This window comes from Spermophilus citellus (assembly GCF_964194105.1).
Source record: "Spermophilus citellus genome assembly, chromosome: 13".
Taxonomy (NCBI): Eukaryota; Metazoa; Chordata; class Mammalia; order Rodentia; family Sciuridae; genus Spermophilus; species Spermophilus citellus.
The window spans coordinates 81,139,530-81,154,889 of NC_138193.1; the positions used below are offsets into that span (position 1 = coordinate 81,139,530).

A 15,360-nucleotide genomic window follows, 5' to 3' on the forward strand; every position below is an offset into this window, starting at 1 on the left:
CCAGGATTTTAAAGCTTCATGTTGATATTCAGTGTTTAGCAGCAAGTAACGGAAACTGAACTTAAGAAACTTAAGCAAATGTGCCTCCTCTTCCTTCCTTTACAACAAGAAGTTCAGTAGCAGGTGATCCAGAACTGTGCTAGGCACAGTAGGACGCAAATGTTTTCTACCTTCCTTCTCTAGCATGTCGGCTTTCACCCATGTTGTTTGTTGCCTCATGTTTGCTGTGATTGCTGTACTTCCAGACATCATGTCTGTGTTCAAGGCAGGAAGAAAGAGAGCAGAGAGCCCACTACATCTGTATCTTTAATTAGGAAAAACAAAGATACCTGAAGAACTTCTGCTTATATCCTATTAGTCTGAGCCCTCTCATCTGGCTGCATTTAGTTGTAAAAAAAAAAATTGGGGAAGTGAGTATCCTGTCTTTGGCTGGACATGTTAGATTTGCTATCAACAATAAAGGACAGAATGAATGTTTAGTAGATAATTTGTAGTGTCTCTCATGCTTCTTACCCTTGGTCGAATAATCACCATATTATTAGAAGTTAATAAAGATAAAATAACAAGATATCCAGTTAAAATTGTTTGGTTGCTTAGAGTACAATACCAATCATAGTAAAGTTTGTGATTAACGTGGATATAGATATTTTTGCACAAGCCCTGAAATTTCTTTGAGAAAAAGTGTATGCATATGGGTTGGGATATAGAGGCACTGGTGGATGGGAGGGGACAGGTGGTACCACTATGAGGCATGCTGGGAGCCTGTAGGTGGAGAGAAAGAGTGGATGCTCTAGAGAGAAAGGAATCAACATTTATTGAGTATATAAAGCCTCTTCATTTATCTTTTTAAACCTTATGAAAATGTGTCAGAGGTTATATTTTCCCATTTTACAGAAGAGAAGGCTGAGTTCTTGGGAGGTTCAATAACTTTTCTAAGACTTACTCATCTAAGAAGTGGTCAAGCTAGAAGCTTTACCCAGGATTGACCCTACAGTGTTTGCTTTTTGCATGGCACTGGAAATTCTGTCATTTAATACATGTTGTCTTTTCTTTTGCCAAATAGATGACCTATTACAGACTATTCAGAGTACATCGGGATTAGCTGTTATTCTTTTTATTAAGACAATGTTTCATCCATCTGAAAAGACTCCTGAATTGGTAAGTGCATCCTCTCCTTTTTAGAATTAATTGTATTCTATTGAGAGAGTGGGACTGTGGCTCAGTGGTGGAGCACTTGCTTCAAATGTACTAGACTCTGTCACCTGTTCAATTCCCAACACTGCCAAAAAGAAAAAAAAAAAAAAAGAAGAAGAATTTGACTTTACTGAGAATTAGAATTCTATTTTTTTGCAGTGCTGGTAATTGAATTCAGGGCCTGTGTATGCTGAGCAAATGCTCTGCTAATGATCTACATTCCTAGCCCCAAAACAAAACTTAGTTTCTTTTTTTTTTTTTTTTTTGGTACTAGTGATTGACCCCAAGGGTGCCTTAGTGCTGAGCTATAGCCCCAACTCTTTTTTATTTTGAGTCAGGATCTTGCTAAGTTGTGGAAGCTGGCCTTAAATTTATGATCCTTCTGCCACAGCTTCCCAGGTTTTGAAATTATAGGCATGTGCTACTGCCTTTTGCTTCCCAGTATTTTCTTATTTATACAGTATTTATTTGTTTTCCTTCTGTCATACCCTGAGCCAACCACTTTCCTAGGCTGCCTTTGGAGATATAGGAAAAGGAACATAATAGGGCAGATAAGACATGGGAGGAAGAAAGCAAGGTGGAGACTGCTCTTTCACATGGCAAAGAGCATGAGAAAGGCCACTATCTGGCAAAAGAGCCCTATGACCCTTGAAAGGGCAAAGCCCAGAATGGGGTAGGAGAAAAGCTTTAGAGAAGGGTTTCTCAGATGTCAGTGTCTCTGGTCTGTTCAGCATCACTGCAGATAGTGGTTGGCTCAGCAGCTAAGAGATGCTCCTGACCAAAGAGTGGGTGGAGAGGAATTTGGAACAGGCATACATTTTCATGGGGTCAGGAGACATGGCAAGAGAGCTGCTGCTAGTACAGAGAAGACCTTCCTAAACATTTTTAAGGTGAAATAAAAAATGCCATGTGTGGTGGCACATGCCTGTTATCCCAGGGACTTGGGAAGCTGAGATAAGAGGATTGCAAATTTGATGCCAGCCTTTGCAACTTATGAGATCCTCAGCAAATTAGCGAGACCCTGTCTCAAAATAAATATAAAGGGCTGGGGTTGTGGCTTAGTGGCAGAGCATTTGCCTAGCATGTGTGAGGCACTGGGTTCGATTCTCAGCACTATATAAAAATAAATAAACAAAATAAAGTCATTGTGTCAATCTACCACAATGACTTTAGGATTGTGGTAGATAGAAAGAGAGCCCACTACATCTGTACCTTTAATTAGGAAAAACAAAGATACCTGAAGAACTTCTGCTTGTATCCTATTAGTCTGAGCGCTCTCATCTGGCTGCATTTAGTTGTAAAAAAAAAAAATTGGGGAAGTGAGTATCCTGCCTTTGGCTAGACATGTTAGGTTTGCTATTAACAATAAAGGACAGAATGAATGTTTAGTAGATAATTTGTAGTGTCTCTCATACTTCTTCCCTGGGTTGAATAATCACCACATTATTAGAAATTAAAATTATTTAAAAAAAATAAAGAAAACAAAAACATAAAGAGAACTGGGCATATACCTCAATGTAAAAGCACCCCTGAGTTAAATCACCTGTACCAAAATAAAAAATAAACAGAGTGAAATAAAAAATTCTTTTGCATAGACTATCTTTCTGATGACTTTTTTGTTTTATAATAAGAGAACTTGAAAAATTCATCTGTATTAAAAAAGTAACAATTGTTATAAGTCTATTTTACAATCATCAACATTTTTGGTATATAACCTTTTAATTTCTTTGGTGCTGTTTGTTCAGTTCTATATCTCCTCAGTATCATAAAAAATACTCGTAATACCAAAATTATGCAGAATTTTAATGTTTAGATACATACACAGTACAACCTTATGATAAATAAATATTCTTTTTACTAGAAATAACTCTAGGGGCTGGGGATGTGGCTCAAGCGGTAGCGCACTTGCCTGGCATGCGTGCGGCCCCGGTTTGATCCTCAGCACCACATACAAACAAAGATGTTATGCCCGCCGAAAACTAAAAAATAAATATTAAAAAAATTCTCTCTCTCTCTCTCTCTCTAAAAAAAAAAAAAAAGAAATAACTCTATCTAAATCATGAACTTTAGGTAGGAATCATACTACAATCAGTTGTTAAGTGAGTTTGATCCATTTGGAAAAGAGTGTGTGCATGTGTGTGTGTGCATAAATATATTTGTGTGCACACACACACACATACACACACACACATATATTTTTATTGTGTTATGCTGGAGACTAACCTAGGGTCTTTTGACTTCTAAGCATAGGATCTACCAGTGGGCTACATCCCCTGCACCTATATGGAAAGCATAATAATTTAGACCACAGTACTTACATTTACTGCTTGCAGTTCTTTTTCTTGCTGTATCTAGAAACTCATTTTGACATTTTACTTAACTTTTTGCTATATTTATTATGTGTGCAAAAAAAAATATACACACATATACACATACTATTCTATGAGATCACATAGGAATTATCATTAGATAAAATTGAAAAATTCTTTTCTCACATCACCTCTCAAGGTGTTAAACTCATCACCTGTAGGTGGTGGTGATGTAGTATGCTATACCAGTACATTCAAATCAGTAAAATGATTCATATACCTAGTTTTAATATTTTTCCTCTTAATACTAATATAATTTAATGTCTATGGCTATTTTAGGTTTAGTTACTTTTCCAGGGATATTTCAGGAGAAAGCATTTTTTGATTTGTATTTTGAAGTATCTCTTGGAAAGTTTTAAACCTTTATATATATTAGTTTTTTTTTTTTTTTTCTTCCAGATTAGCAGTTTGCTTCTCCGTTCAGTAGACTGTACCAGCATCCCTGAGTGGTTCGTGAACAGCTGCAGGAGTCTCTGTTGTGCTGACATCTCTGTGTCAGCTCTCTTATTCCTGTGTCAGGGGACACTTGCCATGTTGGACTGGCAGGATGGGAGCATGGGCCTGAGTGGAGAGGCCCTGCTTTTGGACACTGTGCATGTTTTGTTAACCTTGAGTTCACAGTGAGTTTTCATGCTGCTGTTTCATATTTTGTTTTGCTTAAAAGACATTTAAAAGTTCAACTGTACCAGTATACTTAGTAATTACATGAAAAGTGCTCAGGATAAATTCTAAATTAAAAGTAGAATATGTGTAGGGAATGAAATGGACGTGAAAGAGAAGATGGGGTGAAGGGAAAGAGTTATAGGGAGTATTGGTACCAGTTAACCTGTAATTAATTTCTAAAATTAATTTTAATATTTAGTTTCTCTGTTACCATTTTTGGTTGGGGGGTGATGGTAGTACTGGATATTGAGACCAGTCACTCCACCACTGACCTACATCCCCAGTCCTTTTTATTTTTATTTTGAGACAGTGCCTTGCTAAGTTGCTGAGGCTGGTTTTGAACTTGTGATCCTCCTGCATTAGACTCCCAAGTTGGTGGAATTATACGTGTGTGCCACCATGCCTGGCTACACTCTCATTTTCTAAAAACTATAAAAATTTGGGACTGTGAGACTGCAGCTCAGTGGTAGAGCACTTATCATGTGTGGGTTTAATTTCCAGCACTAAAATGCCTATAAAAAACAAAAAACTAAAAATTTTTATATGTACAGTGCTAGAGAATTGATGAAGAATTTCAGCATGGATAATCTAATGTGACTTTCATATGTTTGACAGAAAGAATAAGAAATCTAATTTGTTGATTGGTTAAAGTAAAGCTTAGAAGAGTAAATGCTTTCTTAAGTATGTTGCTAATAAGAAACCCAAGCCAGCAACTGTATAAGGTTTTCTGACTTCACAGTGATACACTCTGTGTTTTTCTTTCGTGTGTGTTTTTGCCATAATGGCTGAAAGTGCTCATGGGCTTAAAATGTCAAAACTATAGATATGGCTTGATAATAATGAGCATGTGGATAGCAGAAGAAAATGATCATGTTTTAAAATAACTGCTTAGATAGCTATAATCTACATATTATACAAGTCACACATTTAAAGTGTGTGACTTTTAGTATATTCAGATTTGTGCAACCATCACTGCAGCCAACTTTAGAATATTTTCATTGCCCTAAACCCCATTTACCCTAACTTTCCCCAGCCCGAGGCCCTTGTATTTTAAAACACTTTTGAAACTGTCATCGCTATGAAGATAGCCAGTGATTCATTCACCTCCAGTAGTTTCCGATAATTCATTTTGGATTTTTTTTTAGAAGGTGAAAAGATTCATACACAAATTTGAGATCTGTTTTGGCTTTGTAACTTTTTTAAATTGTAAATTTAATAATAACTATTTTTTCTGTTTATTCTTTATATTTAAAATTTTAAATGGTTAAATGCTTATAAAATGAAATGACTTTTATGTGCCATTTTACAATAATACGGTTTATGTTTCATTTTTCTTCAGGATAAAGGAATCAACACTGGAAATGTTTCTATCTAGAAACTTTGCATCTTGGACAAATTCAGCCATACATATCCTTGAATCAAGTTCCCCAAGCCTGAAGGACAGTCTGAATGGGAATTCAAGCATAGTTGGGAGACTTTTGGAATATGTCTATACACACTGGGAACATCCGTTGGATGCTCTAAGACACCAAACCAAAATCATATTCAGAAATCTTCTCCAAATGCACCAACTAACTTTGGAAGGGGCAGACTCAGTCAGTGATCCTTTCTTTTTGGAATTGACTAAGAGTGTTCTGCTATTGGAATGGCATATTAAAGGAAAGTACATATGCCTGGGGTGTTTGGTAGAGTGCATAGGAATTGAACATATTTTGGCAATAGACAAAACTATTCCATCTCAAATCTTAGAGGTCATGGGGGACCAATCATTGGTACCTTATGCAAGTGACCTCTTGGAAACAATGTTTAAAAATCATAGAAGTCATTTGAAATCCCAGACTGTTGACAGCACTTGGATTGGCCAGTGGCATGAGACTTGGGTTTCTCCTCTCCTTTCTATATTATGTGAAGGAAGCCTGGATCAAAAATCTTATGTGATTGATTATTATTTGCCAAAATTATTGAATTACAGCCCTGAAAGCTTAAAGTACATGGTAAAGATTCTTCAGACTTCTATTGATGCCAAAACTGGTAAGAAAAATATGTTTTTGTCTTATTTTTATTATGATGCTTAAATATAGGCACCTTGGCAGATGTTGACCATATTCCAATTTAAATATTACCACTTTATGAACAGTATAGGAGAGCTATTTTAGGTTGAGATGAGTATTGCTGTACAATGCTGAATGGAGTTTTTTGACTTAAGTCATTTGTATAAATTAAGGAGTTATTCTAGTTATAGAAACCGGATAAGTTTCCTTAATTATAAGGTTTTAATTTATTTTACCAAGTTTTTTCTTGTTTTTGGAATAAAAGTATGTGTGCTTTATATAATTTGCTTATTTAAGTGATTGAGACAGTAAAATTGTAAAAATTGTTTTAGGCAAGTTGAAAGACAGGTACATTGGCAGAAGCAGTTTTTGTCTCTGGGAGAGAGACAATATTTGGAGTCATAACCTAAAGAAAGAACTATTTGTAGTCCTTTAAAATAAGGGTAAATATTCCGTCAAAACTCAAGACACTGAAGGAAATACTGCAATAAAGCATATTTCAGTAAATAATATGGAAAATGATGATCATGGTTCATTATACAAATCTTAAAATTATAATACTCTAACAGCATATCCTGCATAATTTAAACAGTATTTTCAACTAAAAGTTAAAGACTTTTGATTTCTGCATATAAAAATAAGCCATTATTTGTAATTTAAAAAATTTTTTGGAATGGGGTCTCACATGTTGCTCAGGCTGGCCTTGATCTCCTAGGCTCAAGCCATCATGCTTCCTCAATCTTTCCAAATAGCTGGGACCCTAGGTGTGTGCCACTGTGCCTGGCTTCCTTTAGGTCTAAGCTTTTTTTTTTTTTCCTTTTTGGTACTGGGAATCAAACCCAGGGCCTTGTGCATTTGTTTATAATTTTTAACAACAGTTTTCCTTGCCTTTTTGAGAAAAACCCTCTGAATCTGTTCTGAAACAAGGTTGTCTTTATTTTGATATCAAGGTATGCCAGAACTTGCTGTCCCCTTAGTAATGGCAAGTGTCTTAACCCCTGATACCAATAGGTTCTTTGTGATTTTCCTTTTATCTTTATTAGTGAGAAACAGTAAATCTGAAATGTGCAGAGAAGGTCAGTGTTTGCTTTTAAAGACACAATGACCTTTAGTCACTGAAGGTTTTTCCTATTTTTGGCAGAAAATTGTTTTAGTTTGTTATTGTATTTCACTTTTTTCCCCTGACTTATTTCCTGGGTTCACTTTCTAAGTATCAAGGAAAAAGTAAAAATATTAGCAAAATAGTTACGATTTCTTTATGTTAACAGTATGAAAATTATGATTACTTTGAAATTATTGACACAAGAGCAATTAAATAATTTTAAAATAAGGATTACTTTAGGAACTTTAATTCATGTTAGAATTTATGTAAAATTTGATTTTTATTTCTGAAAACATAACTTTAATTGGAAACATGAACATGAACATGAAAATTAACAACTGAAAATTGCAGTAGTCATTGCATAACACTGTTAGTGTGCTTTTGGGACAAGAGCAATCTCTTCCATCCTTAGGGTCTTGTGATAGCAGAGGGGCTTTGGGAGCTTTGATGGCATGCCTGCGAACAGCTAGAGCTCATGGACATCTGCAGTCTGCTACTGATGCCTGGAAGAACCTTGTGTCTAGTGCAAGAGTGAAGCAAGGTTTAGTTCATCAACACTGCCAAGTAAGGAAAAAAAATACCTGGGGATTTGTACAGGACCCTGATTCTTTCAGTCCCAATATAGATGCTCCTACATTGTGTGTAGCACTGTTTTAGGGAGTCTATAATGAGGATGAACAGAAAGTGAGAAGTGTCATCCTTGTACTCCAGCTACCTAGTTGAGAGACAAGAAAGCCTTGTGAAATCTGAGAAAATAACATAGATTCAAATATGCCTTATGCATGAGGACTTATCTAGGAGGCTCAGAAGAGACTAATCAAAGGTGGCTGATAAGAAAAGTGAAATATTGGAGCAGAACGACAGATAGACAAGATCTGGAGGAGAATTAAGGATGTTGTCTGGCAGAAGGAGACTGTTTTGTCTATTTTATAGACAGCTCCAATGCCAGGCTGATGACTTCATTACTTCCCAGTCACCAGTTAAATGAAGTCTTTCAGCCACAGCCACTCTGTCTTCAGCAAGGAAGTGGCATTAATGGAAACAGAGATGAGTTTCCAGAGAGAGAGCAAAAACAAACCAGGAGACTAGTTAGAAGTGCATGACAGTAGTGTGAGTGTGAGGTAAGGCGGTCCTAGGGTAAAGTGGTCACTGAGACAGAAAGTATGAAGCTGAGCATTACCATGGAATAAAACTGGAGATTGTTGATTTTTATGTATCTCCAATTCATACAATAAGATAAATTAATAGAAAAGAGCTACAGGATTTTTGCAAGTTACATATGGTTAAATTTAGTTTTATTTTTGTTGATGGCCTGTGCAAATAATTAGACATTTTAAGTGGTTTAGGCTTTGCTTATCTCAATGAAAAATTAACATTTCATTACTTGGTATTTTAGGTACGGATAGATACATTAGGCTTGCTTTGTGAAAGTAATCGGAGCACAGAAATTGTTTCCACAGAAGAAATGGAGTGGATTCAATTCTTTATCACATACAATCTTAACAGCCAGTCTCCAGGAGTGCGGCAGCAGATTTGTTCTCTTCTTAAAAAGGTAGAATTGAGCATTAGAAAGTGGTGAACTTTGCTCTTTATATTGTTTTGAGGAAGAGCCCAGATTTGGGAGAGTGTGGGAATGATCATGGGATTGGGCTACCTCTTCTTGGTCCTTCTGTGACTTGCTCTGTGATATTGTAAAGCTTACATGTGGTATTAAAATCAAGAGTAAAAAGACCGTTCATTTTGGGGTGGCAAAACTGGAGGGGTTTTTTTTTTTTTTTTTAAGCCTTTTATTTACTTTTATGTGGTACTAAGAATTGAACTAAATGCCTGACACATCTAGGCAAGTGCTATACCACTAAGCTACAACCCCAACCCCTTGTCCTCTTTTTTGATAGAAAAAAATCTATAGTGTTTGGGCTCTTGGAATGTAAGGTGGTTTTAAGAAAACTTTGGTAAATGGAGGAAGGAAGCATTTGCATTTTTATAGTTCTCTAAGCACCTCACAAAATGGTCATTTTTTGAATAATTGAATTTGAATTCATCACACAACACATCCATGGGGTGAAGAATTGGTATAGAAATGAGTATATAGTCTTTAGATTCATGTTGACTTAAAGGAAAATGTAAGAACTGTGGTTTAATGGCTGTATTCTAGTTGCACTAATACTGATTTTGGTTTTAGAATGTAAATGTTAATTTTTTGTCAAAAAGAAATACTGTAGATTTTGAGAGTTTAAAAACCAGTACTCTGTTTGCCTTAGATGTTCCCTTCCAGGGCTGACAGTTTAGTTTAATGTGAGGTTCACAGATGCTTTTTATTTTTATTTTTTGTCTCCAAAGTTGTTTTGTAGGATACAGGAAAGTTCCCAAGTACTTTACAAATTGCAGCAAAGTAAATCCAAACATGAACCAGAGAATGAGTTAGCCAAAGAAGAGCCTTCTGTTTCCTTACAATTGTATAAGGTAGGTGATATCTTTCCAGACCTAGAGTTTTAAGAAACCTAAAATAATTGTACATAAGCATTAGAGGGAAACAGTCTCTTGGTGAATTGTGTTCTCTGTGCTTTTTCCTTCAAGCTGGGTGTTACATATTTCTTTTGGTGCTTTGGTACTCCAGGAAAGGTAGCACATGACTCAGGGACCAGGCTGCACATGAGGACTGCTAGAGGATGACATTAATGGGCTCACCTCAGTAAGGCTCACCTTACAGCTTATATGGGCCAGGTGAAATTAGTACTTTAACAAGCAGGTAATTGCTGGCTCTGAACTTCTCCAGGCCTCCCCAGGGTAGGAGGCTACTGTGGCTGAGCCTTCTTCCTCTTGAGGCTGACATGACATTCAGTAGCTTGACGTTACTGACCCCTTTCCCATAGTTCAGCAGTGGAAGGAGGTTGTGTCTATTTGTTCGAGTGAGCTTGGAGAGTAGAGCTGGTTCAGGGCATAGAGTTAATGGGAAGGATGGAGTCCCAAGTACAACAGCTCTGGTCTGGACCAGGGCTCAATTTGACAATCTTCAATTTATTTTCAGCAGAATATTCTATTCTACTGAAAATCTAGCCTTTCAGAAGCAGACCCTTATTTTCTCCTAAGGTTAAAATCAAAGACAGAGCTAATAAGAAAAAACAATGGTGGTGGGAGAGAAGGTAGACCTCATCTCTTTGTGTTTTAGTTTGTTTAGGGGAACAGGTGTAATAAATTAATGATACATTTGAACTATGGCATACTCTCTACCTACTCTAAGCATTAGTATGGATGGTCTTGGTTTTTAATTTTACATTTAAAAGATAAAAACCCATTCAATGAAGGCTTTTCTCATATAAAGGCGGAAATCAGCTTCATCATCTTAAAATCCCAACAGTAAAGATTAGAAAGTCATAGCCTGAAAATTAAGGATGTAAGATGAGTCCCACTTCTGCTGTTACTAGGTGAGTGCCTTGAGTCTCTTCCACTGTAATTGGGATTAGTAACTCCTCTGAAAAGGTTGGTTTTGAGGACTAAGTGAGAAAGCCCTTTTTAAACTATAAGTCACTCTAAAAAGCCTCAGTGGGAGTCATTGAAAATGACTTAGAGTATATGTGGAGCCCTGCCGTGCGTGTGACCGTTTTTGGTTAGCTTCTCAGAACTGCTAGATTTAAGAAAACACATCTCTTTTGCTTCTTTCCACAAGGGTTAAAATGACATTTGTGAAATCTCAAGTATGTAAAACATACAACTTGTTTTTTGGATTGAGGTTCTGAAATTTAATGTATTCACGGTTTCTTGGTTTGAGCTTAAGGATATGTATTTTGTGAACATTGGTTCTTAGAGACTTAATCTGAGTCAATCTTGTGGTTATGATCTTTTCTCCTGACTGGTAGTCACTGTGGCTTCTAGAGGCTGTGGCCATGGCACTATGTTGTCATCATCCTCATAACAATGGCTGTTGTACACAAAGTGCTGGGGAGGACAGGAAGCTATTAGTTGAAAAAATGCCTTCTAGGCTAATGGAGATGATTTCATACCTTAATAATTAGTATTAATAACTAAATTTTAAATGTATTTTCAATGTTGATGGACCTTTATATTTATTTATTTATGTGCAGTGCTGAGAATTGAACCTAGTGCCTCACACCTGCCAGGCAAGCACTTTACCACTGAGCTACAACTCCAGCCCTAGAGTACTTTTAATTTTATAAAATGCTTTATATCCATTTTCTCATTTCATCTTTAATAAAAAAGTCTGTGGGGTAAGCATTATCCCCATTTAAGAAGTGAGAAAACTGAAACTCAGTGAAGTTAAGTAACCTGCCAAACATCCCTCAACCAGTGAGTGAGTAGAGCTAGGGCCCAAATCAGATCTGCTTTTTTAAAAAAAATATTTATTCTTAAGTTTTAGATGGACACAATATCATTATTTAACACTTATGTGGTGCTGAGGATTGAACCCAATGCCTCGTGCATGCTAGGCAAGCACTCTACCACTGAGCCACAACCCCAGCCCCTCAGATCTGCTTTTGACTGAAACATCTCAGTAGTTTTTTCCATGAGACTAGCTTAAGTGAATGTTTGGCGGTGAAAAAAGAGGGAGAACTTGGGGAATGGTGAATTCTCTGGTGTAAATGACTTAAGATTTGGAGGAATGGAGGAGTTGAGTAATGGGGAATGAGTTTAGAAAATCAAGTTGAGTGTAGAGAGTTTTCCATGGCAGGCCAAGGTGTTTGGAAGCCTCACTTGGAAGCATTAAAAGAGACTAGGGCATATATTGAGCTCCACCTGAAATGTAGGATGCTGTCTTCAGGACTAGGGATCCTAGTGTATATATGTGGTCTCTGTCTTCATTATGGTTACAGTATGATTTAGGGAAAGAACTGTATCTAAAAATGTAAATGACAATACATTTAGGGTAAGATAACTCTTAAAAGACGAGTTTGTGGTTCTTTAATGTGAAGGCTGTTTTATTTAAAGTTAGTTTAACTAGGATATTTTTTGGTAAGCACCCTATTCCTTTGAAACCCAGAGTAATTAATAGGCGAGTAAACAGGGCTCGTGAGGGCCTAAAGGATAAATTCTTGAGTTTGTATGCCCACCAGAAAAATGCAGGAATTTTTGCATTCTTGACTCTTGTCTTGAGCCATTTGGAACCAGGGCTGCCTGTGTGCTGCTCAGGGTGCCGTAGTAACAGGATGCTTGAGACTCATAGTCATTCTTTATAATTTTACTCTTTATCTTATGTAGAAACTGTTATCATTATTATTTTAATTAGAGAAAAAGACTTTATCCTGGACTAAGTATTTTCCACTTTGCTTTTTCAAAATTGCATTTTATTATAAGCTTTCATTTTTAATCATTTGTATAAACAGAATAGTAGAGCAGGAGTCTCAAAGGGCCAGGCAGAAGAAGACAATGGAATAGTTGGATCTTTGAATGAATTATATTATAGCCAAACTTATCAAGTAGTCTATATTGGGTATTTCTTTGTTTATTTTAAAACATTAAAAAGTATTCATACCTTTGACACCTGAATGCTTATGGTTAGGAAAATCAATATTCATACAGCTCTGTCACAAATCAAGAGCTCAACAGATCTTGCTTTCACCAAAAAATATATTTTTACTTGTCTGAGCTATAATAGGAATTGTATTTCTTGTTGACTCTGCTAAGATAGGTTCATTAAATCATATTACAGCTTATGATCATAGGTATTGTCTCAGTCTGTTTTGTTTTGCTATAACATCTACTTGTGGTTGGATACTTGAGAAACAAAAGAGGTTGGTGGCTGGAAGGTTCAAACATCACAGTATTGACATCCGGCAAGGACTTCTTTGGCTGTGTCACAATATGGCAGAAAGCTTGCACAGAGTAGAAGCAACACGTGTGTGAAAGAGTGAAAGCAAGAGAGCAAGCCAAGAAAGTTGAATTTGTATATAACAAACTCATTCTCATAGAAACTAATTTAGTCCTACAAGACTTGACTCATTTTTGGGAGAGAGCTTTAATCCATTCAGTAGGGTGGAGCCCTGAGTAGGCCTTGCCTCTTGGGGGTACTGCCATCTCAACATCACCACATTGGGGGCTTTGCTTGAAGCACATGAACCTTTGGGTGACAAGCTGTATCCAAACCATAGTTTGTGCCAAGCTGAATTATCAAGAGACGTGAACAACCAGTATTAGTTTTAGAAATCTTTTAATTAAAAATGAAAGAAACACCCACTCTTGAAGGTGACACTTTAAAGATAACCTATTGTGAGTTAACTGAGTTATGCTTACTGTAAATTTTTTTTTTTTTTTTTTTTTAGAATTTTATGTCATCCATTTGCAACAGTCTTTTTGAAGCATTATTTCCTGGATCATCCTACTCAACTAGATTTTCAGCTTTAACCATTTTAGGTTCAATAGCTGAAGTTTTTCCTGTCTCAGAAGGTAAGTTTTCAGTTATGTTTAGGAAAGGTTTTCTTTTAAGACACATACTTTTCAACATTTTTTTCTTAAAGTTTCAGTTTATTGTCTTGTCTTTAGATTAATTTGTACTATATAGTTCTTATGTGTATAAGATCAAATTTGCCAGTAAAGGACAGAGGGAAAGAAACTATGTCTCCTTTCCATTGATCATTATTTGCCAACTCCACACTACAATTTTCTGTGCTTATTATGAGAAGAGGGAAATGTTTTACCTCCCTCATTTTTTTTTTTTTTTTTTTTAAGAAAGGGCCCCAATCTATTCCTCCCACCCTCCCACCTCAGTATTGGTAATTGAACCTGTGGCCTCACATTGTTCTTTCTGTTTTAAAAATTAGAATAATAATCGTTCCTTTTGTATTTAATATTCCTTAGTGAGTCTTTGAGGTTAAAATGTGGTTTCCCCTGTTTGCTATCTGTTTCGTATGCCTCAATCTGGTTTCGGACAGACATTATGAGGATGTCATTGCCAGGCATTCTGGTTTAGTGATATTCTGTTTTCCTTCTGTGGGGTACTCAAAAGGATAAGCACTTAGCTTCCCTCTTTGAATCATTTTATTTCCTTTTTGACAAGAAATGATTCTTTGTCCCTGTACATGAGTGCAATGTATAATTTAATATGGGTTTCTTTTTTTTTTTTTTTTTTTTTGTACTGGGAATTAAACCCATGGGTCCTTGACCACTGAGCCACATCCTCACCCGCCTTTTTATATTTTCTTTAGAGGCAGGGTCTCCCTCAGTTTTTTAGGGCTTTGCTAAGTTGCTGAGGCTGGCTATGAATTTGTAATCCTCCTGCCTCAGGCTTCCAAGCTGCTAGGATTATAGGCATGCGCCACACGCCCGGCTTAATGTGGATTTCTGGTTTGCTCTGAGCCTTCCTTGACTCTGGTCAAGTAGGAAAATACCCTTCTCAGCTGCTCTTTAGCAGGGAATGGCCAGAAGACTGGAGAATGTCATATTGTATCTGTTTTTTTTTCTCTTTTTCTAAAAAATTATTAGGCAAAGTATTTTTTTTTTTTAAGGTGGACACAATATCTTTATTTTACATTTATGTGGTGCTGAGGATCGAACCCAGTGCCTTGTGCATGCTAGACAAGCACTCTACCACTGAGCCACAACCCCAGCCCCAAAGTATTTTTTTTTTTTTTAATGGGAATGTGAGTTATTTGCTGTTAATACATGTTTGCTTCATTTGAAGGACATAAATTTTTCTCCAGTTTTTATTTAAAAAAAAAATCATCCCAGCAGCAAAGTTTTAGTAGTAGTTTAATGAATAGCCATGTACCTTCTACCCTAAATTCATTTGTTTTTAATATTTTGTCATGTTTACTTTATCTGTTATCTCTTATTAGTTTTATAACTATCACATAATGATCAAATTCAGGAAATTTAATGTTGATAAGTGCTATTATCTAATATGTAGTCCATGTTCAAGTTTTGCCAGTTGTCTCAACAAATGGCCTATTATAGGAAAAACAAATTTCCCATGATCTGGGAAACAACCCTAGCTCACACATTGCATTTCAGTCTTAAGCTTCTCTTTACC

At 36.3% G+C, this 15,360-nt stretch overlaps 1 protein-coding gene across 1 annotated transcript in view; it reads left to right on the forward strand.

Annotated features, from left to right (window-relative positions):
• THADA (THADA armadillo repeat containing) overlaps window positions 1-15,360 on the forward strand; it is a 329,564-nt gene that overhangs the window by 20,958 nt on the left and 293,246 nt on the right. Inside the window, exons 9-15 of the mRNA XM_081264069.1 lie at window positions 1,064-1,158; window positions 3,963-4,183; window positions 5,566-6,257; window positions 7,792-7,943; window positions 8,776-8,931; window positions 9,720-9,842; window positions 13,655-13,778. Of these exons, the coding sequence (XP_081120195.1) occupies window positions 1,064-1,158; window positions 3,963-4,183; window positions 5,566-6,257; window positions 7,792-7,943; window positions 8,776-8,931; window positions 9,720-9,842; window positions 13,655-13,778 (1,563 nt within the window). The remainder of the gene's footprint in view (window positions 1-1,063; window positions 1,159-3,962; window positions 4,184-5,565; window positions 6,258-7,791; window positions 7,944-8,775; window positions 8,932-9,719; window positions 9,843-13,654; window positions 13,779-15,360) is intronic.